Below are 19,686 nucleotides of genomic sequence, written 5' to 3'. Positions count from 1 at the left end.
GCCTTCTCTTCCATTTTCTTCATTACCTGCTGGGCAGGTTCCCCAAATAGACTGGCCTTATCCATAGGAGCATCCAATAGCTTAGCTTTAACATGATCCGGCAAGACCTGTTCTTTCAACCATGCATGCCTTCTTATCACTGTGCCAGTCATGGCTGATCTAAATGAAGCCTCCAGTGCATCATAGCCACATTTTAAAGAATGGTTACTAACCTGCTGGATGTTATTCACCATTTCTAATACATATTTCTTATCTAAAGATTCATCAGAGGACAGCTTTTTAATTAACTGATCAAGCATAAACCCTTGGTATTGGATCATGTGAAACTGACAGTTTAAAGCTCTAGCTGAGAGAGTAGCAGAAGTGTAGACTTTTTCCCCCCATCTCTCTAAGGACCTGGATTCCCTTTCAGAGGGAATAGGGTTTTTTGCTGTGGTCGAGGCTACTGCCTTAGGCCCCTGGGATATAGTTTCGGGGTCTGCAAGTGGGGCCTTGTATAGGTGGTGATGAGTGTCTGGCACCCTGTAAAATCTATCTGGTTTGGCAGGGGCTGGAGGTAAAGAATCAGGTGCAGTGCAGACATCATTAAATGCATCGTCCACAACAGATAGGACAGGAGGTATAGCTAAGGGCCTAGTGGTAAGTGCAGAAAAGTCCTAAGCCTTTTTCTTGAATCTGAGAAATCTTGTCCCTGCCATTGGAATTGTTCTCTCATGGCATGTAAGGTTTCCCCAAAGGAGAATTCCTCTGGTGGAGAGGCAGCTGGAATGGATTCTTCAGCATCTGAATCTTCATAATTGGAAAAAGGAGCCTCTGGCTGGTCTGTAATGTCTGAGTCATCCAGAATCATCAGAGGACACAGGCTCGGGGCTCTGCTCTAGGTCTCTTTTCTGGGGGCTGAGAGGCCCTGTCTGGGTGAGATTGGGATCCCCTAATTAAGGATATTAAATCTTCTGCCAGAGTAAGCATTTGTGAACTAGAAGTGGGCCTGAGTGAGGGTGGTTTAACAGGCACTGATTTAGCTGATTTGGCTGCTTTAGCCCTGGCAAAGGCCTTAATAGACATGGCTGCAGGAGGCCTAGCAGCACCACGTGCTGGAGTAGAGATATCCAAGGGGATGGTGTCTGATAGATCAGTAAGAACCACAGTTCTAGGCAAAATTTCTGAGGCTGATTCAGATAAGGTAGCAGGAGCCTCAGTAGTAGTCATGGATTCGGCTGAAGATTGACCAGTTTTCTCGGTTTCGTGCGAAACCGAGAAACTCGCTTGCTTAACCGTGGTTTCAGCCGAAACCGCGGACCGCGAGTGTCGGTCTTTTTCTTTGCGTTTTTTAACAATTTGGGTAGTCGGAGGATCCGACGGCATAATGTACGCAAAATCTGAGCCGAAAAACTGTTCAGCAAACTCCGACCGACGCCTAAGCGTCGTCGGTTGAAGGAAGCACAGGCCGAACAGGCTGCTACGTCGTGGTCTGGGCCTAAGCAAGGCAAACAGTAAGAGTGGAAATCTTTATGAGGTATTTGTTTCCCACAAGTTAAACAGTTATTGACTTTTTCTGACATCGGCTGAGGCAAGAAAGAGTCCCCAACGGGTACTTAGCTTTTAGAAGTCTTGAGTAGTATTCGGTAGTAGTAATCTCTGGATCTGACCGACCGGCACTTGCGAACAGCTTCTGCTTGGGCCACGCGGCAAGAAAGACTGAGGAAAATGGCGTCGGCTGATGCCTTTATACCCGAAGACCAGCAGAGATGACGTCGGGTGGAGTGCGACATCAGCCGAAGCCGGACCCAGACTTTGGAATCCGGCCGACCGAAGGGCTGCCTGACGACAAGACAACCCATTTGTTATGACTGCAGATGCATCCATGAAGGACATCTCTAATACCTGTCAGGCTTTCTGGGAGCAGGAGGAACAGAATTAGGATTCAAAGAATTCTCCATGAAAACATCATCAACTTCCAAAACCGGAGGGATATCCAAAGGCTTACGCTGTGGCAAATCCAAGAATTACCTAATCCATTTCTTAGACTGAGGGTCGTCCTGACTTTCCATTTGAAAAGCTCCCTAAGAGTATTCAGAGCATCTTCAAAAGAAAAATCTTCTGGAGGGGAGGCAGAAGGGATGGAGTCTTCTGCATCAGAATCCTCAAAACCAGAAAAAATTGGAGAGTTTCCCTCTTCATCAGCAGAGTTGCTGGAAACCTCAGAGTCTGAGGCAGAGAAAGCTTCTGGGGACAATTCCCTAATCCTTTTAGAAGGAAGTGGCTGAGAGCCCTTGATAAGGGTCAAGAGATCACTAGCCATTTTAACCATCTGAGCCTGAGGCATCTGAGGAGAGGCCGGCACCTGCTTTGGAGTAGATTTTCGGCTGGATGGCCTGCTAGAAAGCCGGAGAGACTCAGGAGGCCTAGCCACCGCAGAAGTCTGAATCAAGGTCGTCAGTCTGGATCTTGTCTCTGGGTGGAGAAAAGAGGCCTCAGAAACCGACGCCTGCTTAGCGGCTCCGGATCTATCAGAGGCGGTGACTGGTAGAGGGTCAGAAGAAGAAGTGGAAGCCTGCAGTATGGAGGACTCAGAAAAGGTCTCCGCAGACGCCTGCTGCTGAACTTCCGTGGACTGCAGGGGCAAAGAAAGCACCTGACTGACACTACCGCTGGGCCGACAACCAACTTAGCAGGGACGTCGTCGGCTAATTTGACCGTAAGCCTGTCACGGTCCTTATCCGTGCGCTTCTTAGGAACATCTGAAGTCGGGAGGCCAGAAGACGCCATTCCAACAAACTTAGGCCAAACTCCGAAATGCTTGAACAAGATCCTAGCTCTACGGCATATGGTACGTGGGTTGAAAGAAGCACAGGGAACACAATTAGGGACTTTGTGCTCTAGGCCCAAACACGTAATACAATAGGAGTGAAAATCACAGTGTGGAATCTGTTTTCCACAGGCAAGACAGTTATTAACTTTCTCTGACATTCATTAAAGCAAGAAAAGAGGGTCCACAACGGGGTACTTATCTGAGGATGTCTTCAACTAAGCAGTCAGAATACAAAAAGAAGGTACTTGGCCGACCAGCACTCATGCAAAATCCTTCTGCTTCGGGCTCTGAGGCAAGAAAGACTGAGGAAATGGCGTCAGCTGCCTTCTTTTGTACCTGACGTCAGGCCTAAACCGAAGACAGCTGACGTCATATAACAAGGACTTTGGTATTCTGGCCGACTGTGGGCTACCGGGAGCCGGATAACCTATTTTGTAAGGACTGCAACAGTGAAACACGATGAACATCCAGTTCTCTTACCCAGTTAACAAAAACAAACACACACCCTCATTCTCAGATTCCAGAATAAAAAGTTCAACCCACTGGACTTAGTCATCAAACTGTAGCAAATCATTAACTATAAATAATGTTTCAACTGCCTAAATTCACACAATTACAAAGGTTACATAAATAAAATTGACCTGCATCAACATTAAAGGCACTATTTAAATACCTCGCAGTGAAGAAAACAGGCAAAGACAGAAGTTATCACACAAGCCCAGGAGCAATAACATTAAAGCCTTAGTTGCACTTCATTTAAAACCTGTATGTTCAGCAGTAAGGAACAGAGTCAGTCATATGGGATGAAAATGATACTTCACAAGATGGATTAGCTACAATCAGTAATGTCATGAAACATTTTTCTGTAAATGTTCCTGTCTATCTTGTGTTACCCTCTTTGAGACTAGAGGGAACTTTTAATGTTTTTTGTTTGGCTAGACATGTAATGGTCTGCAGACTGACTGCACAGTATGAAACTATGAACTTATTAGTTGGTCAAAAAGGCAACAAAATATTTCTTACAAAATTCTCAAATACTTACTTGGAAATCTTTTGGAACTCATTTGTCTCAGAGAGTAGAAAACATCACACATCAAGGTGGGACAACTCATACTTGAATCCACAATCGTGTGGAAAATTTTATCCACATACTGTCTCAGATTCTCCTGTGGATTTAAACAATACATTACCATATTTTAGGAAAGGGAAGATGAGTTAATCTTGAAAGATAACAGCTGATGTGCTCGCATAAAACTAAATATTTTACTACATATGCTAGTTACCTGAGATGGTTTCTGCCCAAAATCTATATCTATTTGGTTGAGGAATGGCAGCTTAAATGGCAGATTCCACTAAGAACAAAACAGTACATACAGTTACTTCAAGGAAAACAAAGAAAATTATACACTGAGAAGATACTAAGGCACACAAAGTTCCAACTGCTGGCAACGGTCACTGCCAGAGCAACAAGTTTCCAAAGCATAAAACAAGAATGGCAGGACCACCACAGCTTGCAAGTGCAAACACTTTTATTAAAATAATAAAACAATAAAACAGATGAGCGCTTTCTCATTGTGCAACCAACGCTTCTTCAGATCTTGAAAATAACTTCACCACACCATTTAAAAATACTTGAGTGGTAATTACATAGACCCTCCTGATCAATTACATCATTACATCAGTTTCCTTCCCTTTAGTACAGGCCTTAAAGAGACACATGCAGTCAAGACAAGGAGTTTGTAAGACTGAAGCCTTAAAATCCATTTGAGTTCCATAGATTCAGTGTAGTTTGTCAAACCACTCTCCCAGCACTCACAGGAACACTCTGAAGTACTCTAAAAGCAAACTCATGACCTTCATTTTCTTTAATATGTTTGGCCATTTTTAATATTGCCTTTTCTAATATCATAGGAATGACCAAATATTCCATCTTTCAACCTTTTATTAGATTTGCCAACATAAAAACCCTGACAGGACCTGCAAGTTGCTAAATATACAATGTTCTCAGTGCTGCAGTCTGAATAAAACTTGGGACAAAAAGTACAACTCAACCAAGGATGTTTAAATATTTGTTCTTCGGATATATAAATGCATGCCCTACAGTGTCAGCATCTGAAGGTGCCCACTCTGTTGGATTGTTGATGCCCTCCCCCTATACTAGATGGACGTCCAGCACATAGCTGCCTCTTCAGGCTCAAACAATTCTTATATGAAAAAGAGGGGTTAGTTCCAACTAATTCTGCTTATTATCACTCGTGAGTATCCCCCAATTCTTACATATAATACTGCATACAGCTCCTACATTGCTGGTATATTTCAAGCCAAATCTAAGCTTAGATGTCCTAATGGTGGACACCCTATTGCTGGTATTACATCTTGAAAAAAATGGGGCAGATAATAAGACAGCAGAATTAGTTGGCACTAACCCCTCCTTTTCATATAAGAATTGTTTGAGCCTGAAAAGGCAACTATGTGCTGGACGTCCGTCTAGTATGGGGGGCAGGCATCAACAATCCAACAGAGTGGGCACCTTCAGATGCCAACAATGTAGGGCATGCAAGTATATATCCCAAGAAAAAGAAGTTATGTACTCACCATAACGTTCCATGTTTGTTGTCCAGCATCTCACCTTCATTCTTGCTGGTTGGGTTCAGAGCCAATCCTCAGCTCCAACTCGGCCACATACCAAAGCTCAAGAACGTCTACTGGCTCGAGGCTACAACCTATCCCAGAATGTTTAGTGGCTGTTCCCCAGATCTCATTTGAAAGATACTCCCTAGAGTATGCTAACATACAGAAAGAAAACTTATGAAATATATTGGTCATAAAGGTAAAGAGGCAAGAAGGGAATCAGACCATATTTGCCAATTGTAAAGTCCTCAAGATCCTCCAGGAGGGGAATGCATGGGTGGGATGTAAGAATGAAGGTGAGATACTGGACAACAAACATGGAACGTTATGGTGAGCACATAACTTCTTTATGTTATGTTGTCCTATCTCGCTTTCATTCTTGATGGTTGGGACAGAGTCCCCAGCACCTTTTTATTGGGTGGCTCAAGGGAATAAACTCTTCAGGACAGTGGAACCAAAAGATGCCCTATTCTAAGAGGCCACATCTACTTTGTACTGAGAGATAAAGGTGCCAGGATTAACCCATGTAGAAGCAGCACAAATTGAATACAATGGGAGTCTAGATTGAAAGGCAATGGAAGTAGACACCGCTCTAGTTGAATGTCCTTAAACATTCCTTGGTGGTCCTTTAGAATGAGAATTACAGACATAGGTGATGGTCACAGTAAGCCATTTGGACAAAGTAATTTTTGAGACTGCCATACCCATGCCTTTTTTATTTTCTGAACAGGAAACAAACAACTGGCCTGACATTCTGAAATCTTTGGTCCTATGCAAGTAAAAATGCAACTGTCTATGCATATCCAGTTGGTGAAGCTTATATTCTGCCTTGTTGCCATAGCTAGGAAAAAACACAGGCAATTTATCTATCGAATGGTTTAAATTTGCTTCAGAACAAACTTTTGGTAAGAAGGAAGGATTTGTTCTGACGGAAACTCTATCTTTGTGGAAAATCAAATATGGAGGGTGGATAGACATAGCTTGCAACTCTGAAACTCTCCCAGCTGAAGTAATTGCTGTTAGAAAGACTGTTTTCCAAGATAAAAATTTTAGTGAACATGAGGATGCTGGTTCGAAGGGAGGAAGGATCAAGTATGACAATACTAAAATTTAGGTCCCATGGAGGAGGAAGTTCTCTTAAGGGTGGTCTTAATAGAAAAGTACCCCTGAGGAAAGCTTTGCACAATCTATAAGACATTACATTGGATCCAAGGTCTTCTACATGATAATTTGATATGGTGGCTAATTGTACTCGAATAGTGGCCGCCACTACCCCTTGAGTAAAGACTTCTGTTAAAAATTCCAAAATTGCAGGTATGGGGGCTGTAAAGGGATCTGTGTGTTTTTTGTCCGCTCAACAAGAGAACCTCTTCTATTTGCTTGAGTAAAGTTTCCTAGTCATCTTTTTGTGCAAGGAAACCAGAATGTGACATACTGCAAGGGATAATTCTGAAAGCCTGGCTAAGATTGGAAGTGGAGTAACCAAGCTGTCAGCTTGAGGCTCTGAAGAGAGGGATGGAGCATTCCTGACTGATGCATCAGAAGATCCAGCACTGGATCCAGGATCCACAGATCCTCCTGAAGGTGGGGCCAAAGGAAGGGGAACCATATCTGACGAGGCCAGTAAGGAGCAATGAGAATTAACCTGCGACTCAACTACTTGGCTTTCTGAATCACCTTCGGAATCAATGGAAATGAGGGAAAAGCATAAACAAGTCCCGGGGGCCAATCGTGGATGAGTGCATCCCTCGGTGATTCTCCCGGAGGGGAAATGAGGGCAAAGTACTTGCTGCATTTGGCACTGAATGGAGTGGCAAAAAGGTCGCAGCAAGGCTGGCCCCATTTGTGAAAAATTTGATTTGCAACTTCCTGATTCAGGGACCACTCGTGAGGCATGAGAATTGCTCTGCTTAGCCTGCCTGCTATTACACTGGATTTTCCCGGATGTGGGCTGCCGCCAGAAAGTGATGAGAAGAAACTGCCCATTGCCAAACTCTCTGGGCCGCTTGACATAGGGGATAGGATCCGGTTCTGGTTCCCTCCGTTTGTTGATGTACCATACCACCGACATATTGTCTGTTTGAATTGCAATAGTCCCCATGGGAAGAGAGTTCTGAAATGCTTGCAACACTGGAAGCACCGTCCTCATCTCTAGGACACTGATGTGCAAATGGTACTCGTAATCTTTCCAAACCCCTTGGACAATCTGTCCCAGATAATGCCCCCCCACTCTATCTGGGACGCGACCGTGGTTACTGTAGCGACAGGTTGGTAAGTACAAACGGTCTGCCCATTGTTACCTGAGTGGACTGAAGCCACCATAGTAGGTCCCTCTTGCAGGAATCCGTAATGAGAATCTTGTGAGACAAGGGTAACTTCCCTATGGACCATTGAGCAAAGAGTAGCCACTGTAATATCCGCATGTGTAGTCGTGCCAGTAGGACTAGTGTTATCGCCACTGCCATTGAGCCTAAGACCTTGAGGATGAATTTTGCTTGTACCTTTTTCTTCTTGAGTAGGATAGATACTTGACTGTGTAGCATTTGCATTCTCTCTTGAGGCAATTTTGCTACCATGTCATTTGTGTTTAATTCTGCACCTATAAAGGTAATACACTGATGACGATGCAGATTTTCTGTATTTATAGTAATGCCTAGGTCTGAGCAGAGAGGGATGGTGGCGTCCCTCACTCTGATTAGTAGGTGATTGGTGGTGGCAGTCAGGAGCCAGTCTTAAATATGGAAACACCTGGAATCCTTGACGTCTCAAATGAGCTGTGACTACTGCCATGCATTTGGTAAACACTCTGGGGGCAGTAGTCAGACCAAAGGGCACAGCTCTGAACTGATAATGACTGGCTCCCAGCCAGAAGCGTAGCAATCTTCTGGAGCGCGTTTCCATCTTTCTGTGGTAGTACGCATCTTGAAGATCTAAAGAGCACATCCAACTGTCCTGCCCCAGAAAAGGGAGTATAGACTGCAGTGTTACCATCCAGAACTTTGCTTTCTTTACTGACTTGTTTAGTCTGCTGAGATCCAATATTGGTCTCCAGTCCACTGTCTTTTTTGGAACTAAAAAGAACCTTGAGTAAATTCTGGATCCGATCTGGTCTGTGGGGACTTCTTGGATGACTCTTTTTCTAGCAACCTTTGAATTTCTAGGGTTGCTTGATCCCTTTGACTGGGTAGAATGTCTGCGATAGACTTTGACGGAAGAGTTGGACAGTGGAAAGGAATGTTTTATCCCCTGGATATAATGGACTGTACCCATTTGTCGTGAATAAATTGTAGCCAGGCTTCTGGGTACAGTGATAGCCTTCCCCCTGACTGCTTCCAGAGGTGGACAGTCGGGCCTCCTTTCAGGAGCACTGGAAGGGCCGACCAGAGAACATATCTCTGTTGCCCTAGTGTTGCGGACCCCCTCTGCCATGTGGATGGCATCTTCCATTGTTATTCCCCCTGTCCCTGGGAGAAGGATCACCACAAGCGTCCGACAAGGCTCCTTTGGACTTCCGGAACCACATTTTTCCACTCTTTTGACCTTTACGATAAGGTCTGGTAGGGGCGGAAAAATGCACTCTGATGGCAGATACAGTCTTGCCATCTTGTTGGCTCCTGGTGAGAGTCTCTCTTACTTTCAGCCCGAACAAGGATGAGCCATCAATAAAGGAAGATTTGAAGGGTTCAGCAAACTCGCAAAGGCACATCCAGGAATGTCTCCTAAGAGCTATTCCTGTGCCTGCTGCCCTGCTCGCTCCATCGGCTGTGTAGGTGATGAGGTGCATGGAGGAGTTCGTAATCGAGGTTAAGGTCTCAAGCTGGGAATTTATCTTATCAGATAAACCCTGGGCTGTAGCACCTTGTAGGGTATCTCCTAGTTCTTCAAGGAGATCCCTCTGGAGACGGGTGAAATGTGATAAGTAATTCAGCGACAGTGGCGTAAAAGCCACTGAGGAGAACATATGCTTCCCATATCGGTCCATCGTATGAGACTCCTTGTTTGGTGGATGGACATTTAAAGAATTTTCAGCTAACTCCTCCTTTGTGGCTGCTGCCACCACCATCACATCTACTTGAACTCCCTTTAAGTATTGTCTATCCCCTGGGGCTGTAATGAATTTATTTGGCCTCCTCTGAACGGAGTCCACTGACTCTGGAGAGTCCCGCACCTTTCGACTTACAACACCCAGGAGAGGGTCGAAGGGCCGGAGACACCCAAGAGGTGGAGGGGCGACAGCTAAATGCCTCCAGGTATACCGACTCATCCGCATAAGGGGAAAGGGATTTCCAGCTGCCCCTCTGCTTAAGGATCTCTAGGATGTCTGAAAAAGAGACATCCTCAAAGGGCGACCATGGGGACCCTTCTGAATCCTCTAAGTCAGTATCAGAAGTGACAGACTCAGGGGAATCTATGTGCTTCCTCTTACACTGTCTCTTCAGAGGGACCTCCTCGGGGGGATGTCTGAAGAGGAGGTTCCACCCATTGCTGTTTCCTGGGGCACTGACTCTCTACTCTGGGGCTGATGGAGGGATGATGAAGCAGCAGACACTGGCCCTTTAGGGGGAAGAGTGGCTGGAGTCGAAGGTGGAGCAAGAGTGGCTGGAGTCGAAGGTGGTGCAGACTCAGTGGAGAGCACACTCCTCATCACCTCAAAGGCACTGCAATCCTGGGCCGAGAGAGACTCCAGTCCAGAAGGACCGGGAGATCTCCCCTGCACTGAGGAGGGTGGCTCCGAGGCTGATGTGGGAGTCAAACTCACCTGTGTCGAAGCTCCGAGTAGGAGAGTCGGTTCCGACCAGGGTCCAACTCAACTCTCCCCTGGAGCCAATCAAGGAGTGTTGGCTCCCAGATTCCTCGATGCAAGACAGCATCGATGAGATTGGAGCAGACGTCGGAGCCGAGATATCGTGGGTGATTACTGGCTCTGCCAATTCCAGGACAATGACTTCCTGACTCTCTGGCTCAGAACTCGTCCGAGTCTGAGGAGGAATAGATGGCACCTGAGATACAGTGGTCGGCTCCACATTCGATGGGCTGGGCTTGAAAGAATTTTTGCCAGGGCCCACGTCTAAAGCAACCTCTTCATCACCCGCTCCACGTCATCATTGATAAACTTCTGGAGGACTGAGAGGAATGGTTCAATGACCTGTTACTACCTGCCACAGACTGTAGTAAGGGAGATTGCGGCACCAAGCATACTGGTTCCATTGACACTGACCAACTCCTTTTTAGGTTCCGAGGACTCAGATGGAACCGAGGGAGGGCCAGGTTTGTTGGAACTGATAACCTTCAGCTTCAAAGATACTTGTTCCTTATGACTGCTTGACAGCTCAGACACCAGAGCCGACGAAGCTGACTTTTTTGTCTTGTCTGATTTAGAGGCCTGATTACCTTCTTCAAAAGGGCCTTTCAACAAACCTCTTAAAATGAGTTTATTTTTTCTTTCCTGTAGGACCCATGCACTAAACTCATGACAAAAGGAGCAAGAATCCTGCAGGTGGACTTCACCTAGACAATACACACAACTTGAGTGTCCGTCCGTTAAGAGACATTTTCTGGGTGCATGAATCACACTTTTTAAACCCAGACTGTCTTGATTCCTAAACAGATTCTTTAGACATCATGAAAGATACCAAGGAAACCAACTACTAGCAACAACAATAACACCAACAATAAAGTACAGTTTTGTACCTACCATAAATGTAGATGTTCGAAGATCCACATTGCTGCAGTCCTTACACTTGGGTAGTCCGCTGTCCTCGGTCGGCCCGAATATCAAAGTATAAGGCTGACGTCGGTCAGGGCGCATTTGACTGACATCAGAACGTCAGGGTACAAATGCGCATGACCGACGTCATATCCTCAGTCTTTTCTTGCCCCAGATGTCAGAAGACCCTAAAAATAAAGGTCAAAACCAAAAGACAGCAAACAACCAACCAACCACCCTTGCACTAACTATATGTACAATATATACAGTATACACAATATGTACAACCCAACCCACACAACCACCTCTAACTACAGAGGGGAAGGAGGGAGGGTAAATTGGACTGCAGCAATGTGGATCTTCGAACATCTACATTTATGGTAGGTACAAAACTGTACTATGTTCTTCATCTCACATTGCTGCAGTCCTTACACTTGGGTAGAATCCCAAAGCAGAGGTAAGGGAGGATGGCTAACTACAAGGAAGCAGGAGCTGCCAAAATGCCCTGCAAAACAGCAGTGGCAAAACCAGCCCTGGACTTAGAGTAAAGTGGCAGGTGATAATGCCTAGAGAAAGTATGCACAGAACTCCAAGTAGCTGCCTCCAAAATATCCTTGGTTGCCACTCCCTCAAAAAGCTGTTGAAGTGGCAGTAGCCCTAGTGGAATGAGGCCTAATCCCAGCTGGAATCTCCTTGCCATGATGGGAATAACAGAAAGCAATGCAAAACCCAATCCACTTAGAAATAGTTTGTTTTGACACAGGCTTGCCCTGAGAACTCAAAGCAAAAGAAACAAACAACTGCTGAGACTGCCTGAACCCTTTAGTTCTGTCCAAATAATAACGCAACTGCCTGTGTACATCTAAAGTGTGCAAAATCTTTTCCCCTTTATTTTGGGGATTTGCATAAAAAGTAGGCAAATGAATAGTTTGGTTTAAAGCCACACTAGAAACCACCTTAGGCATAAAGGAAGGATTAGTGCGTAATGATACCCTATCCTTATGGAAAATCAAGAAAGGCTCAACCGCCATAAGGGCCTGCAATTCAGAAACCCTTCTTGCAGAGGTAATGGCCAACAAAAAAGCAGTCTTCCATGATAAATATTTCAACTCAGCAGTAGCTGCAGGCTCAAAAGGTTGTAGAGTGAGTTTCTCCAACACAAAATTGAGATCCCAAGCAGGAGTAGGAGCTCTTAGGTGGGGGTCTTATATTCTTTGCCCCTCTAAGAAATTGCTTAAACAAAGGATGAGAAAACAATGGTGGGTCGCAATCATAGTGAGCTGAAATTGCTGCAGCATGAACTTTAATAGAAGAGAAAGACAGACCTTTGTCTAGTAACTCAGTAAGATATTGAAGAGCCACACACAAATTAGGCCCAGAAACATCAAAATCTTTTGCTGCACTCCAAAATAAAAATCTCTTCCATTTGTCTGCGTACACTTTCCTTGTACTAGGCCTTCTAGCTTCCAAAATAACATTCAAAACTTGCTGAGGAAGAGGAGGCCCAATATGGTTCAAAACAGAATATGCCAGGCTGTTAGGTGCAGAGAGTGAAGCTTGACATTTAGCAAATGGCTGTCCTCCTGCGACAACAGGTGTGGAATCGAAGGCAAAGGCCATGGAGGCTTCCGTATCAGACTTCTCAGTAATGGGTACCAGTGCTGTCGAGGCCAATCCGGAGCTATTAAAATCATCCTTGGCTTGACCTGTCTGACCTTTAGAAGTACCTTTGGGAGGAGAGGCAGAGGTGGAAAGGCATACACATGAAGATTGCTCCAATTGAAAGAAAGAGCATCCACTCTCCAAGCTGTGGGATGAAACCTTTTTGTGCAAAACCTTGGCAGCTGATGGTTTAGTGGAGAAGCGAACAGATCTATGTCTGGAGTTCCCCATGACACTGTCAATTTCTGAAATACATGAGGATCCAATTTCCACTCGTGGGGATCCATAATTGTCTGCTCAACACATCTGCTAAGGAGTTCTGTGCTCCTGGCAGAAACCTTGCCTGAAGATTGAGCTGTAAACTGAGAGCAGTCTCCCACAAAATCATTGCTTGCCTGCATAGAGGATAAGAATCGTTCCCCTTGCTTGTTGATGTACCACATGACAGTTGTGTTGTCTGTTAGAATCAACACCTGCCCTGGAAGAAGTAATTCCTTGAAAGCTATTAATGCAAACTGGACTGCTAACATCTCCTTCATGTTGATATGTAGATGTTGTAGTCTGACAGGCCACTTGTTTTGTATCCACTTTCCATTTAGATGAGCTCCCAAGCTTTGTCTGAGGAATCTGTCGTTAAAATCTGACTCGCCTCTGGCCGGGTCACAGAGAGTCCCTTGTTTAGGTGACATTCCTGAGCCCACCACAAAAATTCCTTTTGAATGTAAGGTATTATTTGAATGACAGTGTCCAGATCCTGGCAGTGCTGTGTCCATACATTTTTGAGATACCATTGTAGCTTCCTCATATGCAGTTTGGCATTGGGAAGCACCAGAATACAAGATGCCATGAACCCTAAGGCTTGAAGGACTGTCCTTGCAGTCAGCCCGGACTGATGAGATAGTTGATGGAAGTAAATGGATAGACTCTTTTGTTTGTCCGGGGTTAAAAAGGCCATCTGGGATGCTGTATTCAGTCTCACACCCAGAAAGCACATGTCTTGAGAGGGTACTAGACTGGACTTTATTTCGTTCACAGAATACCCTAGGCATCTTAGCACTGCTATCACATATTCCAAATGATGAAGAAGCTCTTCCCTTCCTTGAGCCAGAATTAGGCAGTCGTCCAAATAAGGATAGATCTGTATTCCTTTTAGTCTGAAGAAAGCTATCACTGGAGCCAGAACTTTCGTGAACACTCTGGGCAGTAGATAAGCCAAAGGGCAATGCAGAGAACTGATAGTGAGAAGTCCCAGCTCGAAAACGCAGATACTTTCTGCAACTTAGTCTGATAGGAATATGAAGGTAAGCCTCCTTGAGATCCAAAGTTACCATCCAATGATCTTTGCCCAGCAGAGGTAAAAGCTGCTGCAACGTCAACATTTTGAACTTGGGAATGTCCAGATAAGTGTTGAGGATAGATAAATCCAAAATTGGTCTCCACGTGTTCCCCTTCTTTAGTACTAGGAACAGGCGAGAATAAAATCCTAGGCCCACTTCTGGCAGAGGGACCGACTGTATGGCCCCTAGTTGGAGCAACAGAGAAACCTGTTTGTGAGCCTCTATTCTTTGTTGAGGAGGAACGTCTGGCATGCCTTTGAAAGGAGGCAAGGTATGGAAATAAAACCTGTAGCCGTGGTGTATGATATCCAATACCCATCTGTCCTGGGTAATTAAACTCCAATTTTCTTTGAAAAGTGCCAACCTTCCTCCCAAAGGTGCTGCCAGACGAGCAGGCTCTGGCAGCTGAAAAGGTAGGTCATTGGGTCTGCTTACGAAAGGACTGATCCCTGCCCTCACCCGAAGCCTGTGCAGGAGAACTCCCTGTTCTAGGCCTGAAAGAGCCCTGAGCTCTGCCCTTACCACGTCTAGATCTACCGCTAGACTGGGAATCATAAGAAGGATACGTCCACCCTTTAGTAGGCCAATTTCTACTAAACTTTGGAGGCTGGACCTGCAAAAAATCTTTAACAGTCTGCATAGACTTAGCCTTGTCTTCCATTTTCTTTAAAACTGTCCCAACAGGAGGACCAAACAACACGTCAGATTGTAAAGGAGCATCTAAAATCCTTGTTTTAACATGTTCAGACAAATTCTGATCCCTCAGCCAGGCGTGCCTGGGAAGAACTGACCCAGTGGCAGCCACCCTAGACGAGGCCTGTACAGCATCAAAACCACATTGCAAAGAATGCTTACCCACCTGTTCAGAAACATGTACTAAATCTTGCAACTCTTTACAATCAATACCTACTGCCAGAGCATCAACCTTAGACTTCAATTGTGAAAGGAGATAGTTTTGGTATTTCAACATGTGAAACTGGCAATTAGACCCTCATAGCAAGAGTGGAAGAAGTATAGACTTTCTTTCCCCATCTATCCAAGGCCCTAGCCTCCTTGTCTGCAGGAACCGGATTCTTAACAACAGAAGCCTTAACACCTTTAGGCCCCTGGCTAACAGTTTCTGGGTCTGCCCTAGGACTCTTAAAAAGATACTTATGAGCTTCAGGCACCCTGTAATACCTATCGGCTTAACAGGAGCAGGAGGCAAAGAATCAGGATTAAGAGAAGCCTCTGTAAAACATCTTCCACTACATCCAAAACAGGAGGTATAGCCAAAGGCCTATGCTGGGGTAAAAACAGAAATTCCCTAAGCCTTTTCCTGGAATCAGAGAAGTCCTGACCTTCCCACTTAAAATGCTCCCTCATGGAATGAAGAGTTTCTGAAAAGAAAAATCCTCAGGAGGAGTAGCAGAAGGAGTAGAATCATCCACATCAGAATCAGAATAAGGAGAGTACTCCTGCAAGTCTTCAGCCGAAGACTCGGAAACATCTGAAGCCTGCTCAAAACCCCCCAGCTCAGGCTCCACCCTAGGTCTCTTATCAGGAGGGGGCATAGAACCCCTAATCAAAGTAATCAAATCTTCTGCCATTTTAAGCATATGCTTCTTGGGCACAGTACCTGAAGAGCTAGGGGTAACACCAACTGAAGCTAAACCTGGCCTGCCCCTGGGAGAAGCCTTTGAAACAGAAGGAGAGGGCCTAGCCACCTTAGGAAGGGAGGGGAGTATAGTAACCTGAGAAGCCCCCTCATCCTGACTTGTCTCCTGAGAGGCCACATCTTGCAATAATAAGGTCTCACCCTGGGAACACAAAGAAACCTCCGGTGGAGCCACCGGCTCCACCGACACCTCTAAAGAACCGGGGTCCGGTACAGACGGTTCTTCTAGCCTAGGCTTAACTGCCTTGTCCTTGCGCTTCTTCGAAGAAGCGGGCGTCGGAGCATCCGACGGCATTTTATAGTTGCACCGCTTCCCAAAGACTAACCTTGCACAATCCAACCTTCTCTTTATAGTGCGTTTATTAAATCTAGCACAAGAGCGACAGCCAACAATGTCGTGCTCAGGCCCTAAGCAAGGAATACACAAAGTATGATAATCTCTATGCGGTATCTGTTTCCCACAAGAAATGCAATTATTGACTTTTTCTGACATCCGGTAAATGACTGAGGCAAGAAAAAACTAAAACATTCCCCAACGGGGTACTTAGCCAACTTCGAACTCGGTCTGAAACTTCTAAATCGAAAAATCTCAGAACGCCAACCGGCACTTGCAATGCTGCTTCTGCATCGGACCATGCGGCAAAAAAGACTGAGGATATGACGTCGGTCATGCGCATTTGTACCCTGACGTTCTGATGTCAGTCAAATGCGCCCTGACCGACGTCAGCCTTATACTTTGATATTCGGGCCGACCGAGGACAGCGGACTACCCAAGTGTAAGGACTGCAGCAATGTGAGATGAAGAACATCAGCAACAGTATCAAAGCAAATGTAAAGGAGAGCTTTTTTTAAACTAGAAAAGAAAGGGTGGTTGGAGGAGAAGTCTCCAAGTTAAACGACAGTTTCCTCCAACCCGAGGAGATGCCTCTAACTTAAACGGTGCCTCCTAAGGAAAGGGGAAGGAGCCCTGAAAAAAAAAAGGCTAAAGAGAAAGAATCCTCTAATTTAAACAGATTCTCTAAGGAGATAAAGAAAAAAAATGGGCCCTAAAGAGAAAAGTACAGTTGTGTACACTTACCATAAATGTAGATGTTCATGTATATTCACTGTTGCAGTCATTACATTTGTTAATCAGGCCGACTGAAGGCGACTGCAAGCAGATAAACCAAAGTCTTGGGCCCTGCGTCCATTGCTCTCCCTTTTTCCATGACGTCAGGTCGTCAGGGGTATAAAACATGCAACCGACACCATTACATCAGTTTTTCTTGCCCCAGATGTCAGGTGGCCCCCTAATGGGAAGCAATTAAATCTATAATACAAGGATATACCTCCAACAAAAAAAGCAAATACACCAAAAAGCTTTTTGAGCATAGTAAGTGAGAGCAGAGGTATAGCCAAAAGAAGAAAGGGGGCTGGAGGAAGGGTAACCAGGACTGCAACAGTGAATACACTCGAAAATCTACATTCATGGTAAGTGTACACAACTGTACTATGTTCTTCGTGTTTCACTGTTGCAGTCATTACATTTGGGTAGATTCCCAAAGCTAACGTTGGGAGGAGGAATTTAAATAGAATTAGGACCAGGTATAAGGCCCTGCAAGACTGCAGTGGCAAAACCAGCTCTGGATTTAGAGAAAATTGGCAAATGATAATGCTTGGTGAAAGTATGTACAGAACTCCAGGTAGCAGCTTCTAGGATGTCCCTTGTAGGGATGCCACTGAGAAAGGCTGTAGAGGTAGATGCAGCCCTGGTTGAATTGGGTCTGATGCCCTGTGGGATAGGATTTCCATGGTGCTTATAGCAGAAATTAATGCAGTGGCCTATCCATTTTGAAACTGTTTGCTTAGAAATAGCTTTCCCCTCTGTCCCTGCAGCAAATGCAGTTATTCGGATTTCCTTTGAGGTTTAGTCCTTTCCAAGTAAAATCTAAGTTGTCTGTGCACACCTAAGGAGTGCAGTATCCTTTCCTCTTTGTTCTGTGGGTTAGGAAAGAAGGTAGGCAAATGAATGGACTGATTAAGAGCCACACTGGATACCACCTTGGGCATGAAGGAGGGATTGGTTCTGAGGGACACCCTGTCCGCATGAAAGATGATGAAAGGCTCCACTGCCATAAGGGCCTGTAACTCAGACACCCTTCTTGCAGAAGTGATTGCTAAAAGGAAAGCTGTTTTCCAGGAAAGGAATTTTAAATCTGCAGTAGCAGCTGGCTCGAAAGGAGGAAGAATGAGTTTCTCCAAGACAAAGTTAAGGTCCCAGGCTGTAGTTGGAGCTCTCCTCGATGGCCTTAAATTTTTGGCCCCTCTGAGGAACTGCTTGAGCAGTGGGTGAGAAAAGAGGGGAGGCTCTGTGCTATAATGAGCTGAAATAGCTGAGGCATGAATTTTGATGAAGGAAAAGGACAAGCCCTTATGAAACATCTCAGTCAAATATTATAGAATCTGAGGTAAACTGGGTACTGCTGCACTCATCCCTTGAGATTGGTTTCAGGTACAAAATAGTTTCCATTTTGCAGCATAAGATTTTCTAGTACTAGGCCTCCTAGCCTCTAAAATGATATCCATCACTGATTTAATGAGGGGTGGTATAGAAGAGATTAGGTAATTCGTCAGGCTGTTAGGTTCAGGGTTTGCAGCTGAGGGTGCAGGGTATGGTTCCCCTGCTGAGACAACAGGGAAGGAGTATGAGGCAGGTGCCATGGGGCCAAGCATGACACACTGAGCAGGAGGAGGTACCAGTGTTGGTGTGGCCAGTCTGGTGCAATTAAAATTGTCCTTGGCTTGTCCTGTTTGATCTTTAGTAGTACCTTGGAGAGCAGAGGCAGAGAAGGAAAGGCATAAACTGATAGGTTTTTCCAGCTGAAGGATAGAGCATCCACTTTCCAAGCTAGTTTGTGGGGAATCCTTGTGCAAAATGTGTCCAACTGATGGTTCTGGGGGAGGCAAACAGGGGGGAGGCAAAAAATCTGGGCTCCCTCATTTGCTTGTCAACATGTTGAAAATTCTTGGTTCCAGTTTCCACTCATGTGGGTCCATGAGGTTTCTGCTTAGTCCATCTACCAGTGTATTTAGCTTTCCTGGCAGAAACTGAGCTTGTAGATTCACTTGGTAGCTCAAGGCTGTGTTCCACAATGCCATGGCTAGTCTGCAGAGGGGGTAAGAGAGTGTACCCCCCTGCTTATGTACCACATGACCGTGGTGTTGTCGGTCTTTACCATTAGTTGTCCTGGAAGAATGTGGTCCTTCAAGGCTGTCAGTGCATTCTATACAGCTAACATTTCCTTTTGATGTATGTGTAGGTGCATTTGACTTGGGTTCCATTTGCCCTGAATGCACTTCCCTGCCAGGTGAGCCCCCCATGCATAGTCTGATGCATCTGTTGTTAAGGTTTGGGCGGCATGGGGTAGTGTGAATGGTAGTCCCTTGTTTTGGTGGCAGGCCTCTGCCCACCAAAGGAACTCTAGGCGTAGACAAGGTATGACAGAAATCATAGCTTCTAGATCCTGTGAATGTTGACACCATAGGCTGTTGAGATACCATTGCAGTTTCCTCATATGCAGCCTTGCATATGGAATTAGAAGAATGCAGGAGGCCATGAACCCCAAGGTCTGCAGTATTTGCCTTGCAGATAACTTGGTTTTTGTGGCCACTTGTTTGAAGCAGGTTGTCAAATGAGTCTGTTTCTCTGGCATGAGGAAAGCCATCTGGGAAGTTGTATTCAAGTTTGCTCCCAGGAATATAATTTGTTGACAGGGTACCAGGTGTGATTTCTGTTCATTTATGGTGTACCTCAAACAAGTCAGTATCCTTTGAACAAAGGCCAGATGATTCAAATGTCTGACCTGGCTTTCTGCCTGAATTAGACAATCGTCCAGGTATG

The 19,686-nt window shown here is 45.3% G+C and overlaps 1 protein-coding gene across 1 annotated transcript in view; it reads right to left on the bottom strand.

The window, feature by feature from the left end:
• LOC122802337 (ras GTPase-activating protein 2-like) overlaps positions 1–19,686 on the bottom strand; it is a 1,675,609-nt gene that overhangs the window by 116,684 nt on the left and 1,539,239 nt on the right. The window contains exon 14 of the mRNA XM_044071975.1: positions 3,855–3,978. Coding sequence (XP_043927910.1) covers positions 3,855–3,978 — 124 coding nt within the window. The remainder of the gene's footprint in view (positions 1–3,854; positions 3,979–19,686) is intronic.

The sequence above is a fragment of the Protopterus annectens genome, chromosome 5.part0 (genome assembly GCF_019279795.1).
Source record: "Protopterus annectens isolate FY-2018-M chromosome 5.part0, PAN1.0, whole genome shotgun sequence".
In the NCBI taxonomy this organism is placed as follows: domain Eukaryota; kingdom Metazoa; phylum Chordata; order Ceratodontiformes; family Protopteridae; genus Protopterus; species Protopterus annectens.
Note: the sequence above shows the minus strand (reverse complement) of the source record. Positions and strands in the feature narration are given on the sequence as shown.